The sequence below is a fragment of the Oncorhynchus nerka genome, linkage group LG13 (assembly GCF_034236695.1).
Source record: "Oncorhynchus nerka isolate Pitt River linkage group LG13, Oner_Uvic_2.0, whole genome shotgun sequence".
Classification (NCBI taxonomy): domain Eukaryota; kingdom Metazoa; phylum Chordata; class Actinopteri; order Salmoniformes; family Salmonidae; genus Oncorhynchus; species Oncorhynchus nerka.
Genome location: NC_088408.1, coordinates 64,022,803 through 64,047,944, shown reverse-complemented (window position 1 = coordinate 64,047,944; position 25,142 = coordinate 64,022,803). Strand labels below are relative to the sequence as shown.

At 43.3% G+C, this 25,142-nt stretch overlaps 1 protein-coding gene and 1 long non-coding RNA gene across 3 annotated transcripts; one reads left to right on the top strand and one right to left on the bottom strand.

The window, feature by feature from the left end:
* Positions 1–527: 527 nt before the first annotated feature.
* On the bottom strand, positions 528–14,412 carry LOC115139850 (uncharacterized). 2 transcript variants are annotated; one of them, XR_003865172.2, is made up of 3 exons: positions 13,752–14,412; positions 1,295–1,422; positions 528–1,059 (listed from the first exon to the last, which is right to left on the bottom strand). It is a non-coding gene; the product is annotated as an uncharacterized LOC115139850 (long non-coding RNA). The 2 variants fall into 2 exon arrangements; XR_003865171.2 differs by having other exon boundaries at positions 14,323–14,405.
* LOC115139849 (SH2 domain-containing protein 3C-like) lies at positions 11,190–25,043 on the top strand. Its single transcript, XM_029677677.2, is given in 13 exon segments — positions 11,190–11,315; positions 12,464–13,232; positions 17,330–17,369; positions 18,922–19,050; positions 19,164–19,579; positions 19,763–19,881; positions 20,124–20,608; positions 20,686–20,801; positions 20,968–21,139; positions 21,291–21,402; positions 21,614–21,820; positions 23,661–23,809; positions 23,811–25,043. Coding segments are annotated over 13 exon segments (2,760 nt in total). The 5' UTR covers positions 11,190–11,296; the 3' UTR covers positions 23,838–25,043.
* Positions 25,044–25,142: the final 99 nt, after the last annotated feature.

The following is a 25,142-nucleotide window of genomic DNA, read 5'->3' as shown; positions in this document are numbered from 1 at the left end:
GAGCCATAAGAAAATATTGCTTTATTTATCTGATCATATTGTAATATATTTGTTAGGTTTTCAGTAGGTTCAATTAGGTTCACTAGACTATATGCGTCATTTAAAAATTTTTCAATGAACATTCGAACAGTCCGGCCCTCGTCTTGTAGCTGATTTTTTTATTTGGCCCTCCGTCCATTTGACTTTGACACCCCTGGTCTAGGCCATAGTGGAGTTTGGAGTGTGACTATTTGAGGTTGTGGACAGATGTCTTTTATACTGATAACAAGTTCAAACAGGTGCCATTAATACAGGTAACGAGTGGAGGATAGAGGAGCCTCTTAAAGAAGAAGTTACAGGTCTGTGAGAGCCAGAAATCTTGCTTGTTTGTAGGTGACCAAATACTTATTTTCCACCATAATTTGCAAATAAATTCATTAAAAATCCTACAATGTGATTTTCTGGATTTTTCCCCACATTTTTGTCTGTCATAGTTGAAGTGTACCTATGATGAAAATTACAGGCCTCTCATCTTTTTAAGTGGGAGAACTTGCACAATTGGTGGCTGACAAAATACTTTTTTGCCCCACTGTATTGGATTTAGTATGTGGACAATGGCTGTGCTACAGTATGCCTTAATCTTTTGAGTATACATTCCTGATGTTTATTTTTTGGATACAGTCTTTAAAAAACTAATAACACAAAATAACAGAGCTTTTGATTGCTTTCTCTAGAAAGCTTTCTAGTGGCTGATCTTTGTCGGACTCAGTAGGACATATTCTAAGTATAGTTGCTGCCACCTAGTGGCTGAGAAATAAAATGTATAAGTGACAATATTTTTTGCATAACCAAGTAGCACCATTTATTTTCTGTTGGAAATGTCCCATTAAAGGGTTTTGAAGCCCAGTCCTGCCTCTCTGAGGATGGGTTCAATGGGGCTACCCCTGATTGGGGTGGGTCTGTGGGGGGTAAACAGGCTCCCTCTGGAAGGGTCACCCAGCAGAGGAGCCAGGCACTCTGGACCAGAGTGTTTGGACGGACTAGTCCTCTTCTAGTAGGGTTTCCAGACGAACAAAGAGGCTATGGTTAACAAGACATTGACACAAATTTGATATATTAAACCAAAATTGACAAAAAAAACTACATTTAAAAAAGGAAATATATATTATCTTTGAATTAAAACAAAAATCACCTACTCAGTATCTACTGTAACTAAGCTACAACATACACTGAGTACATTTATTGCATTTACTAATAAATAAATAGTATTTTTGACAAGCATAAAAAACAGCAGCATAAAAGGCAGCTCAATCACCTATGAAGTTGAAGGCAGGTGCTCTTGGAGAGGGGTCCCATCTTGGACAGGATGTGGTTGTAGTTGGGTGTACAACACGGTATAAGGCCCAGGACTCCTGTCTTGAAGTGACACAGGTGGGTGGTGGCCTTAAGAGGAGGAACAAAGAGGCCCTGATGTTCTGGAGCATGTACATTGCATTCAAGAAGTATTCAGACCCCTTGACTTTACCACATTTTAATACGTTACAGCCTTATTCTAAAATGGATTTAAAAAATAAACAATCTCAGCAATCTACACACAATGCCCCATACTGACAAAGCAAGCAGTTTAAACATTTTTTTTTTTAGCAAATTTATAAAAGCTAAAGAACAGAAATACCTTATTTATATAAGTATCCAAACCCTTTTCCTATGAGACTCGAAATTGAGGTCAGGTGCATCCTGTTTCTATTGATCATCCTGGAGATGTTTCTACAACTTGGAGTCCACCTGTGGTCAAATCAATTGATTGGACATGATTTTGAAAGACCCACACCTGTCTATATAAAGTTCCACAGTTGACAGTGCATGTCAGAGCAAAAACCAAGCCCTGGGGTCGAAGGAATTGACCGGAGAGCTCTGAGACAGCATTGTGTCGAGGCACAGATCTCGGGAAGGGTACCAAAACATGTCTGCAGCACTGAAGGTCCCCAAGAACCCTGTGGGCTCCATCATAAAATAGAAGATGTTTGGAACCACCCAAAACTCTTCCTAGAGCTGGCTAACCGGCAAAATTGAGCAATCGGGGGAGAAGGGCAGCGGTGAACAAGAACCCGATGTCCACTCGGACAGAGCTCCAGAGTCCCTCTGTGGAGATGGGAGAACCTTCCAGAAGGACAACCATCTCTGCAGCACTCTACCAAATCAGGCCTTTATGGTAGAGTGGCCAGACAGAAACCACTCTTCAGTAAAAAGGCACATGACAGCCCGCTTGGAGTTTGCCAAAAGGCACCTAAAGGACTCTCTGGTCTGATGAAACCAAGATTGAACTCTTTGGCCTGAATGCAAAGCGTAATTTCTGGGGGAAACCTGGCACCATCCCTACAGTGAAGCATGGTGGTGCCAGCATCATGCTGTATGGAATGTTTTTCATAGGCAGGGAGACTAGTCAGGACTGAGGGAAAGATTAACGGAGCAAAATACAGAGATCCTTGATGAAAACCTGCTGCAGAGCTCTCAAGACCTCAGACTGGGGAGAAGGTTCACCATCCAAAAGGACAATGATCCTAAGCACACAGCCAAGACACGCAGGAGTGGCTTCGGGACAAGTCTCTGAATGTCCTTGAGTGGCCCAGCCATAGACCCAACTTGAACCCGATCAAACATCTCTGGAGAGACCTAAAAATAGCTGTGCAGCGACAATCCCCATCCAACCTGACAGAGCTTGAGAGGATCTGCAGAGAAGAATGGCAGAAACTCCCCAAATACAGGTGTGCCAAGGTTGTAACGTCATACCCAAGACTTAAGGCTGGAATCACTGCTTCAACAAAGCACTGAGGGTCTGGGCTATTTACCGATGGACTATGTACAGCTGCAGCGATCGGTTAGCTGCTCAGATAGCAGATGTTTAAAGTTGGTGAGGGAGATAAAAGTCTCCAACTTCAGCGACTTTTGCAATTCGTTCCAGTCACAGGCAGCAGAGAACTGGAAGGAAAGGCGGCCAATGAGGTGTTGGCTTTAGGGATGATCAGTGAAATACACCTGCTGGAGTGCGTGCTACGGGTGGGTGTTGCTATGGTGACCAGTGAGCTGATGTAACGGTTTTCTTGATTTGAAGGAGAGGCGGACCAAAACGCAGCGTGGTTTCTATTCATGGTTCTTTAATAAAGACAACTATACATGAACAGACTAACAAAACAAGAAACGTGAAAACCCAAAACAGCCCTATCTGGTGCAAACACAGAGACAGGAACAATCACCCACAAACACACAGTGAAACCCAGGCTACCTAAGTATGATTCTCAATCAGAGACAACTAATGACACCTGCCTCTGATTGAGAACCATACTAGGCCGAAACATAGGAATACCCAAATCATAGAAAAACAAACATAGACTGCCCACCCCAACTCACGCCCTGACCATACTAAATAATGACAAAACAAAGGAAAATAAAGGTCAGAACGTGACAGTACCCCCCCCCAAAGGTGCGGACTCCGGCCGCAAAACCTTAACCTATAGGGGAGGGTCTGGGTGGGCGTCTGTCCGCGGTGGCGGCTCTGGCGCAGGACGCGGACCCCACTTCACCATAGTCTTAGTCCGCCTTCTTGTCCGCTTCCGTGGCCTCCTAACCACGGTGACCCTACTAAATGACCCCACTGGACTGAGGGGCAGCTCGGGACAAAGGGGCGGAAGCTCTGGACAGAGGGGCGGAAGCTCTGGACAGAGGGGCGGAAGCTCTGGACAGAGGGGCGGCGGCTCTGGACAGAGGGGCGGAGGCTCTGGACAGAGGGGCAGCGGCTCTGGCGCCTCTGGGCTGAGGGGCTCTGGCGCCTCTGGGTTGCTGACTGGCGGCACTGGCGGCCCCTGGCTGACTGGCGGCACTGGCGGCTCCTTGCAGACTGGCGGCACTGGCGGCTCCTTGCAGACTGGCGGCACTGGTGGCACTGGGCAGACTGACGGCACTGGCGGCGCTGGGCAGACGGGTGGCTCAGGCGGCGCTGGGCAGACTGGCGACTCTGATGGCGCTGGGCAGAATGGAATGTACCGCACCGGGCTATGCACCCGCACTGGGGACACCGTGCGCTCCACTGTATAACACGGTGCCTGCCCGGTCTCTCTCGCCCTCCGGTAAGCACAGGAAGTTGGCTCAGGTCTCCTACCTGGCTTCGCCACACCTCCTGTGTGCCCCCCTCCAAGAAATTTTGGGGGGTGCCTCTCGGGCTTCCTTGCCAGCCGTGTTCCCTCATATCGCCGGCTCCTCTCTCCGGCTGCCTCTGCTCTCCTAGCTGCCTCCACCTGTTCCCATAGAAGGCGATCTTTTCCCGCCAGGATCTCCTCCCATGTGTAGCAACCCTTGCCGTCCAATACATCGTCCCAAGTCCATTCCTCTTTGCGCCGCTGTTGCTGTTGCCCGTTACCATGCCGCTTGGTCCTGTTGTGGTGGGTGATTCTGTAACGGTTTTCTTGATTTGAAGGAGAGGCGGACCAAAACGCAGCGTGGTTTCTATTCATGGTTCTTTAATAAAAACAACTATACATGAACAGACTAACAAAACAAGAAACGTGAAAACCTAAAACAGCCCTATCTGGTGCAAACACAGAGACAGGAACAATCACCCACAAACACACAGTGAAACCCAGGCTACCTAAGTATGATTCTCAATCAGAGACAACTAATGACACCTGCCTCTGATTGAGAACCATACTAGGCCGAAACATAGAAATACCCAAATCATAGAAAAGCAAACATAGACTGCCTACCCCAACTCACGCCCTGACCATACTAAATAATGACAAAACAAAGGAAATAAAGGTCAGAACGTGACAGCTGAGATAATGTGGAGCTTTACCTAGCAAAGACTTATAGATGACCTGGAGCCAGTGGGTTTGGCAACGAATATGTAGCGAGGACCAGCAAATGAGAGCATACAGGTCGCAGTGTTGGGTTGTATATGGGGCTTTGGTGACAGAATGGATGGCACTGTGATAGACTGCATCCAATTTGCTGAGTAGAGTGTTGGAGGCTATTTTGTAAATGACATCACTAAAGTCAAGGATCGGCAGGATAGTCCGTTTTACGGGGGTATGTTTGGCAGCATGAGTGAAGGAGAATTTGATGCGAAATAGGAAGCCGATTCTAGATTTAACTTTGGATTGAAGATGCTTAATGTGAGTCTGGAAGGAGAGTTTACAGTCTAGCCAGACACCTAGGTATTTATAGTTGTCCACATATTCTAAGTCAGAACCGTCCAGAGTAGTGATGCTAGTCGGGCGGGCAGGTGTGGGCAGCGATCGGATGAAGAGCATGCATTTCGTTTTACGAGCATTTAAGAGCAGTTGGAGGCCACAGAAGGAGTGTTGTATGGCGTTGAAGCTCGTTTGTAGGTATGTTAACACAGTTTCCAAAGAAGGGCCAGAGGTATACAGAATGGTGTCATCTGTGTAGAGGTGGATAAAAGAATCACCAGCAGCAAGAGCGACATCATTGATATATATATACAGAGAAAAGAGTCGGCCCGAGAATTGATCCCTTTGGCACCCCCATAGAAACTGCCAGAGGTCCGGACAACAGGCCCTCCGATTTGACACACTGAACTCTATCTGAGAAGTAGTTAGTGAACCAGGCGAGGCAGTCATTAGAGAAACCAAGGCTGTTGAGTCTGCCGATAAGAATACAGTGATTGACAGAGTCAAAAGCCTTGGCCAGGTCGATGAAGACGGCTGCACAGTACTGTCTTTTATTGATAGCGGTTATGATATCGTTTAGGACCTTGAGCGTGGCTGTGGTGCGCCCGAGACCAGCTCGGAAACCAGATTGCATAGCGGAGAAAGTACGGTGGGATTTTAAATGGTCGGGGATCTGTTTGTTCACTTGGCTTTCGAAGAATTTAGAGAGGCATGATGGATATAGGTCAGTAACAGTTTGGGTATAGAGTGTCTCCCCTTTGAAGAGGGGGGATGACCCCGGCCGCTTTCAAATCTTTAGGAATCTCAGACGATACAAAAGAGAGGTTGAACAGACTAGTACTACAAAATAATTCCCCAAAACCAAATTTCCAAGGGAAAGAAATAGAAACTAATTTTCCACTGTATCGATGTCACGCTGGTATAAAGGATTTGGAGACAGGCACAGCAATACGTTTACATTTACATTTAAGTCATTTAGCAGACGCTCTTATCCAGAGCGACTTACAATACAATACATTACATTACAATAGCTTACAATACATTACAATACATTACAATACAATACATTACAATACACTATATTACAATACAATACAATACATTACAATGCAATACAATACTTTACAATACATTACATTATAATACATTACATTACAATACAATACATTACACTATATTACAATACAATACATTACAATGCAATAAAATACAATACAATACATTACAATACATTACAATACATTACAATACATTACAATACTATACAATACAATACATTACAATGCAATACATTACATTGCATTACAATACATTATAATACATTACATTACAATACATTACAATACAATACAATACATTGCAATACAATACATTACATTACAATACCTTACAATACATTACAATACATTACCCCACCTTTACATTACAATACAATACAATACATTACATTACAATACATTACAATACACTATATTACAATACAATACATTACAATGCAATACAATACATTACAATACAATACTTTACAATACAATATATTACACTACAATACTTTACAATACAATCAATTACAATGCATTACATTACAATACATCACATTATAGTAAAATACATTACAATACAATACAATACTTTACAATACAATACTTTACAATACATTGCATTACAATACAATACTTTACAATACAATACTAAAATAATTTCTGAATCCTCTCACTTCCACCCTCCCCCATAATATAGGATGGGCTCATTTTAATGGCTGGGACGGAATCAAACACGTCAAACATACGGAAACCACATTTAACTCCCATTGCAGCCATTACAATGTGTGACGTCCTCCTATAGCTCCTCCCACCAGCCTCCACTGCTACACAATGAAGCACCCAACAGAGCCCTCAGACCAGTCTCCTCCTGTTCTATCCACGACCAGGATTAACCTTCTGAACCGTGGACATCATCTGGGTTTTTAATACACCCAAAACAAACACATATACAAAACATTGCGATGTATCCAAACAAAAGAGCAAGGGTAAACATCAGAGAACGACACGGGATGAGACCCGTAAAACCCGCAGCACAGGCTGAGACAACGCATAGGTACTCAAACGACCAACGGACCTGGGAAGAATAATCGACAGCCCAAAGGGCTGGTTTGTAGGCCTTGCTCACACACACACTTGTTTCTATAGGTTTGAGGTCAGGGCTTTGTGATGGCCACTCCAATACCTTGACTTCATTGTCCTTAAGGCATTTTGCCACAACTTTGGAAGTATGCTTGGGGTCATTGTCCATCTGGAAGACCCATTTGCGACCAAGTTTTAACTTCCTGACTGATGTGTTGAGATGTTGCTTCAATATAGCCGCATAATTTTTTCTTTCTCATGATGCCATCTATTTTGTGAAGTGCACCAGTCCCTCCTGCAGCAAAACATGATGCTGCCACCCCTGTGCTTCATGGTTGGGATGGTGTTCTTTGGCTTGCAGGCATCCCTCTTTTTCCTCCAAACATAACAATGGTCTTTATGGCTATTATGGCCATTTTTCTTTTCATCAGACCAGAGGACATTTCTCCAAAAAGTACGATCTTTGTTCCCATGTGCAGTTGCAAAGCGTATTCTGGGTGTTTTATGGCGGCTTTGAAGCAGTGGCTTCTTCCTTGCTGAGCGGCCTTTCAGATTCTGTCGATATAGGACACAATTTACTGTGGATATAGATACCTTTGTACCTGTTTCCTCCAGCATCTTCACAAGGTCATTTGCTGTTGTTCTGGGATTGATTTGCACTGTTTGCTCCAAAGTACGTTCATCTCTAGGAGACAGAACGCGTCTCCTACCTGAGCGGTATGATGGCTGCATGGTCCCATGGTGTTTATACTTGCATACTATTGTTTGTACAGATGAACGTGGTACCTTCAGGCATTTGGAAATTGCTCCCAAGGATGAACCAGACTTGTGGAGGTCTACATTTTTTTCTCCTGAGGTCTTGGCTGATTTCTTTTGATTTTCCCATGATGTCAAGCAAAGGCATTGAGTTTGAAGGTAGGCCTTGAAATACATCCACAGATACACCTCCAATTGACTCAAATGATGTCAATTAGCCTATCAGAAGCTTCTAAAGCCACCATCCCGTCTGAATGTCAACTCTGCCTAGAAGGCCAACACCACTCTCAACGTCAACAGTGAAGAGGCGACTCCGGGATGCTGGCTTTCTAGGCAGAGTTCCTTTGTCCATTGTCTGTGTACTTTTTCTCATCTTAATCTTTTCTTTTTATTGGCCAGTCTGAGATGTCTTTTTCTTTGCAACTCTGCCTAGAAGGCCAGCATCCCAGAGTCCTCTTCACTGTTGACGTTGAGACTGGTGTTTTGCGGGTACTATTTAAAGAAGCTGCCAGTTGAGGACTTGTGAGGCATCTGTTTCTAAAACAATGCACTCAAATGTACTTGTCCTCTTGCTCAGTTGTGCACCTCTTTCTATTCTGTTTAGAGCCAGTTTGCACTGTTCTGTGAATGGAGTAGTACACAGCATGGTACAATATCTTCAGTTTCTGGGCAATTTCTCGCATGGAATCCTTTTGATGTTATTTTGATGGACAAAGAATTCAATTTTCTTTCAAAAACAAGGACATTTCTAAGTGAACCCAAACTTCTGAACGGTAGTGTACATCCATGTAAGCTCCGTGGGTCCAGACTGTAGTTTTACCAATCTGTCTTACCACCTCTGACTGATTCTATATCTCTGAACCTCTCTAGCCTCTCTCTCTGCACCTGGCATCTACCAAATGCTGCACTGTAGTCTCCCCTACAATTACAGCACTTAACCTCCACATTGCTCCGACATTCACCCTAATCATGGGGCGGCAGGTAACCTGGTGAGTAGGAGCATTGGGCCAGTAACCCAGTGGGTTAACTGAGCAAAGGCTGTTAACCCACTGTTCCCCGGGCGCCGATGACATGGATGTTGATTAAGGCAGCCCCCCGCACCTCTCTGATTTAGAGGTAAATGTGGGAGACACCATTCAGTTGTACAACTGATTAGGTGTTCCCCTCCACACTTGACACATCTGTTCTTTCCTTTACACTGAGCAGCACATGTCCCATTCTTTGGCATTTAAAACACTGCAGTGCATATGGGAGAAATTCTCGATCATAAAGAATCCTATCTGTACTTTTCCCGGCAAAACTTTCTCAAACCTCAGCATCACTGATAAGCTTTCACTTCATTGTCCCTCTTTCTTACTGATCAACCTTTTGACCTCCACTACTCTGTTTCCCTTCACATTTTCATTAATATCATCTGTGGACATATATATTGGGACTCCAGTGATGACTCCCCACAACCTAGAATAAGCACCAGGTGGCTTTCAATATTCTTCCCATTAAGCTTTTCCATTTGCAGAATCTTCGCTTGCTGAGCCTGGCTACCACAAAATATTAGCAATCTACAATTTTTAATTAACCGGGCTAGTTTAACTTCTCTTTCTCTACGGCATTGGTTAGTCGGATAGGGTGTAAATGAGGCCCTGTGGGCTCATCAACCATCTTTCCACTCCGACACATTATTACTATTGCTTCCTATCTTGGCGCTCTTTTTGCTTTCTATACTAGATGCTCCACTGTTTCAGTATCAGGATCTGTCTTCTTCCTATGTCTTTCCACTATAGACCATTCAGATCCTTGACCCTCATCCTCCTGCTCCATAGGATCAGAACTGACACCCATGTTGATTGCATTCCAAGCACAGCTGTTGCTTCACCAACTTTCTCTCCATTTCTTCCATTTTGTTACACACTACTCGCCGCCATTTTCCTGGCCCTTCTCCCACTCCTGGCATCCACAACACACGTTGTTACCAGGGAATGACGTCAGGTGCCATTGAATTGGAATGTCAGTCTGCCCACTGAAATGGAACATCAGACAGTTCAGCTCCTGTATTACCATACTATCAGTTTAACAAACAGATATTTACAATAGATCATGTTTACCTAGTTAATCTATAGAACCTACTCTGATTACAGTATTGTAGTACATGGTGTTCTCTTGTTCTTTCATATAAGCACATCGATGACATGGGCAAGGTCCAAGGCTTTGACATTCAAGCACAAATATTTGGGAATGTATTACTGCAAGTATGCACACAAAACAGAAACGGCATATAAAATGGTATATATTTGTCAATTAAATTAACATTCCACAAGCCAACAATCGTTGTCCCCTCTCTCCCTTTTCACAGATCTACTAAACTTCTATTGGAATACTGTTTCATTAATACATCTCTGTTGCGTGTAACAAAGGATTTGCAACCGTATGAATAGGCCTGTACGGTACTTGCCAGGCCCTGGCCGATTCATAGACAAGTCAGCTGTCATTAACAATGTCATCCTTGTGTTGGCTGTATAGGCCTAATTGTGTCAGATACCAAGTCTTACTAAATGCTAGTGAAAATGTCAAAGCTTGTTTCGAGCTAGCATGGTGCTCTTTGTGCCTAGACAAACTGCTTACTCCGTACTGCTTACTGCCTACTATTGCTTATTTCTTTACATATGACAGGAAGTCTCAATAGGAAATTTAGCAACCCAGAGAAAATTATGCAAGACTTGTGCTGAGTGACTACTCACTATCTGAGTCAAAAAACCCATCCTACCCCACCCCTTAAAAAGGAGAAGCTCAAATTCCCTCCTGATGCCCTCCTGATGTTTTGGTTTACTTATTTTTTCGGTGGGACTATTTTGTTGTTTTGCTTTATCAATATTTTTTCATCTATAGATTGTCAATCATTTATAAGCACATTAATAGATCACATCATATTCAGCCTTGCTGAAAGCTCCTTAAAATAAACATAACAACTGTAGAAATAACACAACAACTGTATGTGACACTGACATGTTTTAACTTATTAGGGTAAAGGTCATGTTAATTGGAAACTTTGGTTTGATAGATTCACTAGAATGTCTGTATTTCAAATGCAGAAATGACTGCTGACGTAAAAATGGATTTGCCAATTCCGCTCTCTCAAGACGACAGGAAGAACATTTCTCTGTTGGGCAAAAAAAAATGTATACTGTTCATCACACTGTGGGCACTGCAAGGATGATAATAGGACCTGTATCCTTACACGTCTGAACCTACCCCCAAACCATGAGCAAACGAAAACTGAGTAAGTTTTGTTTTTCTTAGTAAATGTCTCATTCGTAATCAATTCTACAGTATATAATAAGAAGGATCACAGAATGCAACAATCCTAGAGCTCAGTCAGAGTTAGGGAAAGGGAGGAGGCTCCTCATCTCTTAATGTGACTATTTGTAATGAATGAGTTCTATTGACTCTTGTTTCTTTGTCAGTTCACTCATTGTCTGCTGTTGCTCCACTTATAAAAACACTATTCAGGTTTATATGCTATTGTAAACAAAAACATAGATGGCTCATTGTTTTGTTTCAAATAGCATCTCAACTGAGCACTAAATGGAGACTGACCATGGCATACAATACAAAAACAGCTCTTACTAATACAAGCCAGCCTGCTATAGACAACAAAGTTATGTTTGTTGGTATTAGGTCATGTATTTTTGTGTGTGTGTGTGTGTGTGTGTGTGGTTTGAAGTGTATAACGACAGTAGGTCATTATGTCATTTAAACTTGACCATCAGGATCAAAAACATAATTTGAAAATAATTTGAGTAAAGGAAATCCCTCTAATATTGTGCTGAAGATTAAAATCCTGATCAGATAGTAGCCTACATCTGTTACAGAATAACATGTTAATAGTTCTGCTTCCTCAAGTCTCCCTAGATAATGCTCTCAGTGACAAAGCTAGCCGTTCAGGTCCAGAGTACACCCCTCCTCTTGCCTAATGTGTCTCTGAAAAGTAAATAAAAGACTAGCGTAAGGAAAATGATAGTATTCCTCCATTGTCTCCCTCAATTTCTCCCTCTCCCACTCCTTTTAACAGCCCCTGAGGAATCATATTTAGCTGGAAGCAGGCTAGAGGCATTCAATATGTCTGAATCAAGTTTTCATGCTCTAATGGGTCCGCAGGGAAGAAACATAATTAAACAACCACAGAGTTCAGCTCTCAGTTCAGAAATTAATCCGGTGAGGGATTCAGCATGTTCGGCTTGCATGTGAAAACATTCCAGGCATGACTGAGCAGAGAGTACACAAATAACATTTTTCACATGATAAAGAATTAAGAGCGAAATCTCAACTCAAAGCACATACTCTACCATAGAACACCAATGTATCAGGATATCAAATGAGCCATGGCAACAGTGGATACAGTAAGGAAATCTTGCGCTCTCTCCCCAGGTCTCAAGTGGTTTGGAAGTCTCTCCAATCTCTCCATCCGCCGTTCGTCAGACCCCAAGATAACCTCGAAGCCTGATGGGAGCCACAGTGACAAAACTTTGGGGGCCAGCTCAGTTGATGACATGGATAACTGCTTACACAGCCCGGGCTATGCTCGCTCCAGTGACATGTACACACACGTAGGTACCGTGGCTCGAAAGGAGAGGCAGAAAAGCAGCAAGGGGTCAAAGAAAAAAAGTAGTAGCAAAGGTCAGATCAGTGGAGGGCAGAGCCAGTGTCAGGATGGGGACTATGTACGAGATTCTCCTCTTCTGAGTGTCCTGTCTAGTACCCATCTTTCAGCTTTAGAGAAGTCATTGCCTGGTGGCCTTACAGGGAAAACACTGCCAGTGGTTCAGGCCCCCACTCACTCTCCCTCACCCAGCTGTGACACAGATACACTGCCATCCCGTAAAGGCTCACATGAAGTACCCAAGTCCTCAGCACTTAATAAACCCTCAGGAAATCAAGATCCACCATTGACATGTGAGGACCACTCAAGGGTCAATGCAGCCAGGACCAATGCTTGTGTGCCTGACCCTGCCACTATGCCTTCCTCCCAGAGCACTCAGTACTACTCTGACCCAGTGTCACCCACAGCGCTTACCAAGGACTTGTATGAGGTGATGGACCCTATAGCACAGGCGGTCCGCAGAGATACAGAGGAGAAGACACAAGATGATGGAAGCAGGACTCTGGGAGATTCACAGAGGATGGGGACATTTGACTGGTGAGAAACTGATTTATCATAACACAAGGGATGATATGTGTGTGAGATTAATTGATACATTATGTAACCTTTTATATATATTTTTTTTCAAACAAAATATCAAAAATTGTATCTGTATCTCTGAATTCAAGAATTTGTAACTGACAGATATATGTTTTAATGTCCGGAATGAACTCTAGTGCCATATATTATCCTGCAAAAGTGCTCTGAAGTGAAGTTGCATTAGCCAACCTACACTGTAAAACCATGAAACATGTGACATGCTTATAACCTAAACGTTAGTGTTTTAAACTTAAACATCAGGCATTTCGATTTTTCAATAAGTGTTCTCACCTTAAACACAGGCGTTTAGAATGACTAAACATGACAGTCCGCTTTTTCCAGTGAGTTTCCAACCAAGAAAACACCTATTTTAAACACTAGTGTTAAATTTCCCATCGTTCTGTTTAGAGTGCATTTAGTCATTAGAAATTCCATGCCTTTTATTCAGATCAGTGTTAGGAATGTCTGTCACCTTACCTACATTCAGCACAACGGAACAGGACATTTGATTCAATAAATATTTTCCATCGCGTGGTGTGTTGAGTTCATTTCAGTTAACTCTGAGTGAAAAAGAGTGGCCTGATTATCATATTTCCCAGCATGCTTTGTTGCAGGTTGATTTTTAGAATAGTTTGTTTTAATATCTGTGTTTTCTCATGCACATTAATCAATTGATTAATTGATCTTATACTATACTAAGATAAATAACTTAGATTTTTCTAAACTAATCCAATCTGCAAGGGGTTTTACTTATTGCACCTGTTACTGAGATGGTTGTTCCAGTTTAGATTTTCTAGTTTAGCTAGTTTTGATTTTGAAATACTGCACAATAGCAGTCATTCTGTGTGCAGGTTGTGGATGGTAAAATATTCAAATTCTTAGAAATCCTCCCTTTGGCTGGATTCCAATAGGAATTACGTGTTTGATGTGGCCCATGAGCCAGGATTTTCTGACCACAATGTGGAGTATAACTAGACCATATGAAATGTGTATGTGGTCATTAAGGACGCTTAATTACTCGTCTTTAAAATTGGATGTTCTCACAAACCTGAATTTGAAAGGTCTTGTAGAATAGTGAAACGATAATTCGACTCCGACAATAACATGCCTGGTGCCGAAGGTCCCTCCCCTGCACGGTTTTTGCGCGTGGACGAGAGCACCCTTTGCTCCGCTTGTAGTTCAACTCAGCGCTATGACTTGAGATCGTTACACTGCTAGAGATGTGCGAAAGTCATGATATAGGCTACCGTTCGATTCCGTCTCGAGTATTTACTACCATGGGAATAAGGTGAGATTTCAGATTTCTATATTTCTTATGATAATACAATACCATCACTTCATGGTGGATGTACGTTTGATGGATAAGTTCAGGTTCTAGTTCGTAGGTTGTTTATTGCCTGGACTGCATAGTCATGTTCTCTCTGAGCACTTTCGTTTGAAAACTGTTTTTATGTTTTGGACATTGTAACATTCACATATGTTGCAGGTAATGTCATTGTGTTTACATGGTAACATCTTGCAGTTGCAGCCTGCACACTGCACAAACAACTAATCCATCCTAGTTAATTATATTCATTGTCTGCACGATGTCCTGAAGTGACATACTTCCACACAGTATATCTTGATATACATGAATACATCTATTTTCTTATGAAACATTAATAAACCCAATTGGCATGAAATGTTCAGCTTCGGACAGTGAGCTCTGGGTTTAATGTCCTACAATAGCCTCGCCTATAGTGTCTGTCTGTCATTTGGGGAGCCTGGGATATGGGTTATGTAATGTCTATTGCTTAAGGAATTTGGGCGTTTTCTTTCATTTCAGCGAAAGGATGACATTATTACTGCTCTTTGTCCAGTGAATGGCGACCATACAGTCTATGGCCGAGACTGACTTCTGATTGTCCTAACAGCTAGTGGAAGTAATTGATCTCTCAGCCAGTTGAACTTGACCTTATGTTCACTGACATTCCCCTAGGCCAGGGGTCCCCAATTACATTTAGCGGGATGGTCGGGTCTGGAATATAGTTCTAAAAACATTTTTACACTGCAAATTGACCACAAGAATCCCAAACAGATATAGTATTTGACAATAATAATTTAAATCATTGACCACATTGCGATACGATCACATATGCCTCTCTATTTATGCGTGGGAATACTTTGGAACAGATTTCCTCAATTAAAATCACTTTGAGCTCATTTCCTGGTGATTTTGCAGCAATGTTCAAAAACAACCATCACTCCTGGGGGATCACCCGCATATTTGGGAACCCTGTCCTATAGACATTATGTGCAGACCGGGATTATACTACATATTAGTCTATAGAAGAGAGGAAACAATATTGAGCGAAATGCCGCTGGTATAGATGAAAGTGAAAATGTGAAGGTTGGAAGTTCAGATCAAGGGTCATTTTACTCTATGCTGAGGTCAATAGACAGCTTGTCAGTAGTGATTCATTTTGCCTGATCAGCAGAAAAAAAATATCATATACATTTCCAACAATTCTACACATTTTGCCATGAGTAGAGAAACGTTTGCATTTTTTTAAAGCACATTTTCAGCAATTCCACACATTTTGCCTTGACTTATGCGATGTTCATACGATATCTGGGTGACTTACAAAATCAATGGGGACCCACTGTAGGCCAGGAACCCTGGGCCCCTGCCCTTTGTGCCCGGTCGGTAATTCAGCCATGATTACTACAAGGTTTAGATAGCTGGCCAGACTAAGTTACCTAGCAATCTACAGTGTATAAAACATTAGCTGACATGGGCTAATTGAGTGACTGTCAGTGAGTGACATAACAAGAGGAAAACTGCTGATGCACTACCAAATTTAATAATTACTACCTTGTGTATTCTACTATTCATACTCCCAACAGTAAGTTGAGACCCTGACTGAGTTCCCCCCCAGAAAACAGTGGTGGCGGGGTCCCCTAGTGGCCACGGGGCCTTGCGCTCAGTGCGTAGTCTGCGTATAGGCAGAGGTGGCACTGGTCAAGGGTCTTTAGTGTAAAGCTCTAAACTCTAGGACTCACTGAGGATGTAGCTTTCATAGTCATGAGTGTGATCTGTGAAACCTCGCTCTTTCCTCGATTTTGCTGACAATGACACTGCTCCATTATAAACCGTGTCATAAACTACTTACTGTGTCCTCCTTATGTAGATGGGCAGTGTACAATGTTCAGTGTTTGCAGGTCATACTGTATGTGATTCTTCTTATTGTTTTGAGCCACCACCCACTTCAAGGGGTTGTGTGTTTGTGTGTGTCTCCCCCATACACAGCTGCCTCATGGCTGTTTGATGATGTTAGCTTATGCCGTAAATATGGATCTTCATCTAGGGAAACTCATCCGGCCAAGTACTGAATAGGGAGGCTCCTTAGCTCAAACTGAAATGGCGGTCAGAGGAGCTTGGCTTTATTAGGCATCATAGAAACATGGGAAATGAGTCTGGAGATTCTTCTTCTTGTCAGATAATGAAAGCTAGTTCTACTGCTGGTTTTTGTCATCATTATCTCAGTCTGTGTTATTGTCGTTTGGGACCCCTGTGGGCCATTTATGTGTGTTTGTTAGTGAATGTATCTTTAGCTGGAAGGAAGGACTGGGGGGAAGAATGGTATGTTGGGGAGGACGAGGAGCAGCTGTGAGAGTGCTTGCGTGCATGTGTGTGTGTGTGTGTGAGAGAGATTGAGTTCATGGGAACAAGAGGTCATGTCTCTTGACAGTACTCTTGTGGAAACGTTCTGGCTGAGGAACAACAGAAAGTCCAAAGTAACACTTTTCAAAAGCTCCTGACATGCCTCACGTCTTCCACGATAGTTTTTGTTTAATGTCACCGGCTGTTGCTTGGAGTTGTCATATTAGTACATATCTTGGAGGTATTGCAGATTTGAACTCCTACTAGACTGTTATGCAATAGGCCTATTTCCCCCTAGCCGAGGCACATAGAGAAGTACATACACAGAGGACAAGGCCCTGAATGTTGAGCCATCACAATGAAGAACATACATTTCCATTCTAACATGATGTTTTCCCCCTCTCTCTTCCAGCCAATTGGATCCCATTGAAAGCAAAGGCGAATATGTGAAGGTAAGATCTTTTACCTCCTCCTCACTACTATTATGGATCAATTCATAATAAGTGGTCCTTTTGAGACGTTCTCTCGAACAACTCTGAGGTGCCTGTTTAGCATTGCAAAACAACAAAAAGGAGACTTGTTTACTTCTTCCTATAGAGTGTGTTGTTTTTAGAAGTCTCTCTCTTGCTGTGTTTGTGGTGGAACCAGGAGAACTGTGATGGGGATCACAGTGTGCGCAGCGGTCAAGCTCTAATTGAATTAGGTTCGGTGACATAAAAGAGTTGGGAAGCCTGCCCATTCCAGAGGAATAGTTTAGAGACGACTGTGTAACTGTGGGCAACTGAGCCTGATCTGGATATGACTGGTTATGCCTAGTGCAGATGGAAAGACTGAAGGAATTCAGATACATTCATTCATTGGATCCTCTCTAACTTTACAACCATACAATTGATTCTACATTTTAAATCAACTTTATTTGATGCTTTATTTTATCAATATATATTACATTATATATCTAAGGCCCCCCCCCCCCCCCCAAAAAAAAAGTGACTTTCCAAAAAGCAAGACCACTTGCCAGCAGCATACCACCCTGCATCCCACTGCTGACCTACCTGTGAAGCTGAGTGGGGTTGGTCATAGTCAGTCCCTGGATGGGAGACCAGATGCTGCTGGAAGTGGTGTTGGAAGGCCAGTAGGAGGCACTCTTTCCTCTGGTCTAAAAAAAAATTATAGGACAGTGATTGGGGACATTGTCCTATGTAAGGTGTTGTCTTTCAGATGGGATGTTAAACATGTGTCTTGACTGTCTGTGGTCACTGAAGATCCCATGGCATTATTGTAGGAGTTGGGTATTAAAGCCTGGTGTCCTGGCTAAATTCCCAATCTGACTGTCAAACATTCAATTTGTATTTCAAATTAACACTTCCCTCCTTGAAATGCTAAATTATCTTGATGCAACAAACCGGTATGTTATTAATTCAATCCAAAGTATTCATGAGATCTGTAGGTCTCCTCTTCATTTTGTAAGTGTTTTTGGAGCAGTGTCAATCAGTCCATGGGACAAACCATTAAATAGAGGGAAACGTTGTTTGAGAAAACAACATGTCACCTACTGTAGTTGAAGGCTTGGGAAGGGAACAGTCGTTAGGACCAGCAGATCCGCCCATTTAAAATGAATTCCAAGAAACATTTATACAAGTGGTGATTGGAGGGTCAGGGTGCTTGATCTACTTTGTCTGGGAGACTGTGTGTAAATAGGTGACAGCTTGGCTGACTAATGGCTAAGCTACACAATAACGTTACCGCAACAACCTGCCCAAGACTGTTCTCTGGTGACATGCCAGTGTGGGAATGCCTGACTTCTGTTCTCTAACCTTCCCTGCTTCACTCCATCTACTGAATTTCACAACAGACTAACCGGGGGAAAGGCAACAAAGTGACTTGTTTCCACCGCTGAATCTACGCAGATGCTGTAACTGTTGTTTCACAGGGGTTATGAAGTTGAAATGTATTTTATTTTCAACTCTTCTCTACGTCTTACCTTTGCTTCCTATGTCTTTTAAGTTCTCCAAGGAGAGGTTCTGGTTGGACGTCCCGTCTGAGAAGCTGCGCAGGGAGCTGGAGGAAGAGCTGAAACTAAGCAGCAGCAACCTGTTGAGCCATGGCTGGTACCATGGACACATCCCCTGGGAGGTGAGGCTCCCCTGCTCCCTCAAACATCTAGACATACTTATGCGCACGTACACACGCATGACATTCGTAGTAATCTCTAGCTCTACTTAACTGATGTGTCCTTTGACTGGCAGGTGTCAGAGACTCTGGTGTTGCACCATGGGGACTTCCTCATCCGAGACTCTCTCTCCAGCCTGGAAGACTATGTGCTGACCAACCGCTGGAACCACCATACCCTGCACTTCCTAATAAGCAAGGTCCTGCTTCAGACCAGTGAGACCTACACCCGGGTCCAGTACACACTGGAGGGAGAGGCCTTCGACTCCGTGCCTGCTTTGGTTCACTTCTACGTGGGGAACAGGATGGTTTTGACTCAGCAGAGTGGGGCTCAGATCCACAGTCCCGTTAATCGTACTTTACCACTACACTACTTGGAGGCAGCCTTCCCTCTGGCCAACCACAAGGGCTATCTGAACTCTCCCTCCTGTCAGAAAGGGGCTCTGGTCAAGACCCAGAGTGGGAATGGGATGGACAAGATCTGCCCGCTTAGGTGAGACTGGTTCTCATCTGCACGGTCCTCTGCTCTTTTGACTACAACACCAGTTTGTCTGTGAGCAGTGCTTTTTTGCTGTGCTTCAAATATAGCTTGTTGATTTTGACTAAAGGTGTGTGTGTGTGTGTGTGTGTGTGTGTGTGTGTGTGTGTGTGTGTGTGTGTGTGTGCGTGCGCACAGCCCTTCTACTGTTCACCACAGGGAGGCGGTCAGGAGCTGTAGCTTCAATATGGATCAGATTGAGAAAATCCATCAACCCTCTTCACCTATTGGAGAGAACCTTCTCTCTTCACCATTTAGTGAGTATGGGGTTCTTTTTGTACAGCAAAGCATCACAAGCACATGATCAAATATCTGCACTGTGAGAGTGCCACACAAAAACTCTTCAGTTGCTTCCCAGTGACTTAAGTTTCAAATGAAACACTTCCATAGGAAAGGACTGACAATATGAATTTGATTTTCAACCCTTATTTTATGAAGTGTGACAGAGTGTGACATTGTGTAACTCATTATTGTGAATTTCCTCTGCTTGTATCTGAAGTCACCCAGCAGCCCAGGAGTCCACGTGTCATCCGAGTGCCAGAGGTGGCTCCCTCCCCATCTGTCTCTAGATGCTACAGCAGCAGCACCCAACCCTCACCCTCACCCTCACCCAACAACAACACACAACAGACCACCAGAGCCCAGGCCTCACCAACCCACATATATCTGACTCCAGACACAGACAGCAGCTACAGTCAGCTCTGTCCTGCCACCCCACCAGCTCAGAGTTATGTGAAGCGGCTGTGTACGGAGGAGGAGGAGGATGAGGGACAGAGTGTTGTAGACCCTGTGAAGGAGGAGAATGTGTATGAGGTCCCTATAGTGGAAACAGCCTCTGCCTTCATGCCTAGTAGGTACCAGTCCCCACTGATGCCCAAGGAGAACAGGCCCCTGGAGGTGGGGGTGCTGAGGAGGGTCAAGGAGCTGCTAGCTCAGGTGGATGCCAAGACAGTGGCTAAACACATCACCAAGGCTGACTGCATGGTACTGACACACACACACACACTCCCTCATTGCACAACCCAAACCGATCCTTTTCTTACCATGTCTCTGGTCCTCAGGTCGCCAGAATATTGAACGTGACTCCGGAGATGCAGAGGAAGATGGGTGTAAGTTCTGGGATGGAGCTACTGACCCTCCCACACGGTCACCAACTCCGTCTGGACCTGCTGGAAAGGTGAGGACTGGCATTACTTTTCACATTACTTCACACACTTTTTGGTTCTTCAGATTTTGGGGTATTTCTGTGTCAGCTTCCTTGTATTTCTAAGTTCACCAGTTTAATTCATGTCTTTGTAAAGTCTCTGTTTTCTCTGTGCCTCGACTATCCCTCTATCATCCAGGTTCCAGACCATGTCCATCATGCTAGCTGTGGAGGTGCTGGGCTGTACAGGCAGCACTGAGGAGAGAGCTTCCCTACTGCACAAAACCATCCAAATGGCTGCTGAGCTCAAGAGCAACCTGGGAAACATGTTTGGCTTCGCCGCCATTATGAGAACCTTAGAGCTGCCACAGGTACAGCACATACATATGGGCATTGAAACTGCAAAGTTACTCATACATAACTACTGTAACTAGTATGTGGAGCAGGTTACATTTAGGGGAGGTAAAGCATGAGTTATACTGATCAGTGCATTTATGAGAAATGATCTTCTTTGCCTCTTAGATCTGCCGTCTGGAGCAGACGTGGATGGTGTTACGCCAGCGACACACAGAGGGCGCTATCCTCTATGAAAAAACCTTGAAGCCTTTCATGAAGCGCATGAACGATGGGAAAGGTACTTCATCCTAATTTATCCCCAAAGACATTCAGCCTACATTCCCTAAATAGTCTCCTTTTAACTAGAGCCTAGCGAATAGGGTGCCATTTTTGATACACGCATTGTTTCACCCCCTAAAAGCAGTGAATGCAAATATTGACCTTAGTGAGAGTATACAGTGTGTCAAATGCAATGCCTAATAGACCTCTTCCTCTCCTCTCTTTCTAAGAGAGCTGTGCATTCTCTAACACATCTTTCCCGCACGTGGTGCCCCTCCTATCCCTCCTGGAGAAAAGTGTGGCGGTGGTGGACGGGGCGGAGCCTTGGGAGACGGTGGAAGCGGGGATGGATGTGGTGATGAGTCATCTGGCGGCGGCACGTACCATGGCACAGCTGGGGGGCAACTACTGCACCAACGCAGAGAAAAAGCTACAGGGTGGGAGGAAGTCTTTGTACTATGTTCACCAAAACTATATTGAGATACAGACCAAAACCATGTCGAGATACAGACCAAAACTACGTCGAGATACAGACCAAAACTACATCGAGATACAGACCAAAACCATATTGAGTTACAGACCAAAACCATATTGAGTTACAGACCAAAACCATGTTGAGATACAGACCACAACCATATTGAGATGCAGTCCACAACCATGTTGAGATGCAGTCCACAACCATGTTGAGATGCAGTCCACAACCATGTTGAGATGCAGTCCACAACCATGTTGAGATGCAGTCCACAACCATGTTGAGATGCAGTCCACAACCATGTTGAGATGCAGTCCACAACCATGTTGAGATGCAGTCCACAACCATGTTGAGATGCAGACCACAACCATGTTGAGATGCAGACCACAACCATGTTGAGATGCAGACCACAACCATGTTGAGATGCAGACCACAACCATGTTGAGATACAGACCACAACCATATTGAGATACATACCACATCCATGTTGACATACAGACCACAACCATTTTGAGATGCAGACCACAACCATGTTGAGATGCAGACCACAACCATGTTGAGATGCAGACCACAACCATGTTGAGATACAGACCACATCCATGTTGACATACAGACCACATCCATGTTGACATACAGACCACATCCATGTTGAGTTGCAGACCACAACCATGATGAGATGCAGACCACAGCCATGTTGAGATACAGACCACAACCATATTGAGATACATACCACAGCCATGTTGAGATGCAGACCACAACCATGTTGAGATGCAGACCACAGCCATGTTGAGATGCAGACCACAACCATGATGAGATGTAGACCACAACCATGTTGAGATGCAGACCACAACCATGTTGAGATACAGACCACAACCATATTGAGATACATACCACATCCATGTTGACATACAGACCACATCCATGTTGAGTTGCAGACCACAACCATGATGAGATGCAGACCACAGCCATGTTGAGATGCAGACCACAGCCATGTTGAGATACAGACCACAACCATATTGAGATACATACCACAGCCATGTTGAGATGCAGACCACAACCATGTTGAGATGCAGACCACAGCCATGTTGAGATGCAGACCACAACCATGATGAGATGTAGACCACAACCATGTTGAGATGCAGACCACAACCATGTTGAGATGTAGACCACAACCATGTTGAGATACAGACTACAACCATGTTGAGATACAGACTAAATCCATGATGATACAGACTAAATCCATGTTGAGATACAGACTAAATCCATGTTGAGATACAGACTAAATCCATGTTGAGATACAGACTAAATCCATGTTGAGATACAGACCACAACCATGTTGATACAGACCACAACCATGTTGAGATATAGACCAACACCATGTTGATACAGACTAAATTATTGAGATAGACTAAATCCATGTTGAGATGCAGAGTACAACCATATTGAGATACAGACTAAATCCATGTTGAGATACAAATTAAATCCATGTTGAGATACAGACTAAATCCATGTTGAGATACAAATTAAATCCATGTTGAGATACAGACTAAATCCATGTTGAGATACAGACTAAATCCATGTTGAGATACAGACTAAATCCATGTTGAGATACAGACCACAATCATGTTGATACAGACCAAAAACATGTTGAGATACAGACTAAAACCGTGTTGTGAAATTAAGTATTTCGTAAAAGTTTGCCACCACGACACCAACACAATTTACCACATATGAACAAATTAGATATGTATTAGTGAGGCTTCAATGGTGATCTCTTTATGTTGTTGTGTGTTGTGTTCATACAGGTTTCCAAGAGCAAGCTGAGGTTCTAGAACTCTTCCTCACAGAGTTCCAGATGAGATTGCTATGGGGGAGTCGGGGGGCGGGGGAGAACCAGGCAGAGCGATACACCAAGTTTGACCAGGTGTTGACCGCCCTGTCCAACAAACTGGAGCCCCCCCATTAGGCACAGTGACCTTTAACCCCAACCCACATTGGACTTTAATGGGTCTTTGTCTTGCCTTTGTCTCTTGAAATGAGAAGCAACTCCAGTCAAGTACTCCGTGTTAACTGACATGGCTGTACCAGCAAGACTGAGTCAGGACATTTTTTTTTTTGCCTTTATGGTTCTCTTGAGAGATGCTATGATATGGCTTAAATTCATGGTTCTGGGTAATAAGGTAGGCTACTAATGCTGCTTTATCATTTCACATAAAAACGTGCTTCACTACACAGACTTGTGCTGTGAAATAGTAAACAGAGAATCATGCTCTGTTAGCATATGGCCAGTTCAGGGTTGTTGCTGCTCCTTTCGATATCAAATACCACTGTTATAAAAGTGAAGACCAGCCTTGCACAGAGTGCAAAGGTCTCACTGCCCTTCCCTTAATGCCTATGAGGCTGTGCCTTATGTGTCAGAATAATCTGAAGGAGATTTGGTCAATCCTTTGCCAGGATCAATAAATGTTGCTCTTGTATGTTATAATAAGCCTGCTTATGAAGGCTGTGCCTTACGAGACTAACTAGCTGATAACAAGAAGGGAATTTTGTTCTTTGCTCAGTAGCATTGTATCTGTTACATTAACCATGGTACACAGAGGACGAAGAGTGCACTTCAGACAGGTAATATTCATGGTCAATCAACACATGCATTTCAAAACCTATTTAGCACATCATAGTCATCTCTGTTGTGTGTACATTAACTTATACGCTAACATTACTGACATTAAGCAGAACATTTACTTGCTTATAACTTATTATAAGGCAATACGTTGGTAATATATGTAGCAAAAGTGTTCAAATGAATAATGCCACTCGTATTTGTTGTTGTCCTAGTTCTGTGATCAGTGACGAGAGACAAGAAAACCAACCACTCAATCATGTATGATACTGTATACGTCACTATGCAATACATATTTACTTTTGGTGCTATTCACAAAAATGAGTCTTTAACGTGTGTTTAGCATTAGTGTATTTTATCACGAATTTGATCAACTGGTACTACATCAGAACAGTTATCAAACAATGCACTGATCTTAGTTCCAAAAGGTGCAAATTATTTAATGAAATGTTTGGAATCTAAGCCTATTTGTCCATGTATTCAACGTAAATGCAATGGATATAGTGACTGACCTGACTATATGACATATGTAATATAATTTAATAAAAATCATTTATTGGTGTTGGAACACGTCTTTGTCACACGAAGTCAACGTTAGGAAGTTATCACACCAACAGTCACATTTTATTGTCATCATAATGTGCTTACCTTGCAGTGGCGGTCGGTG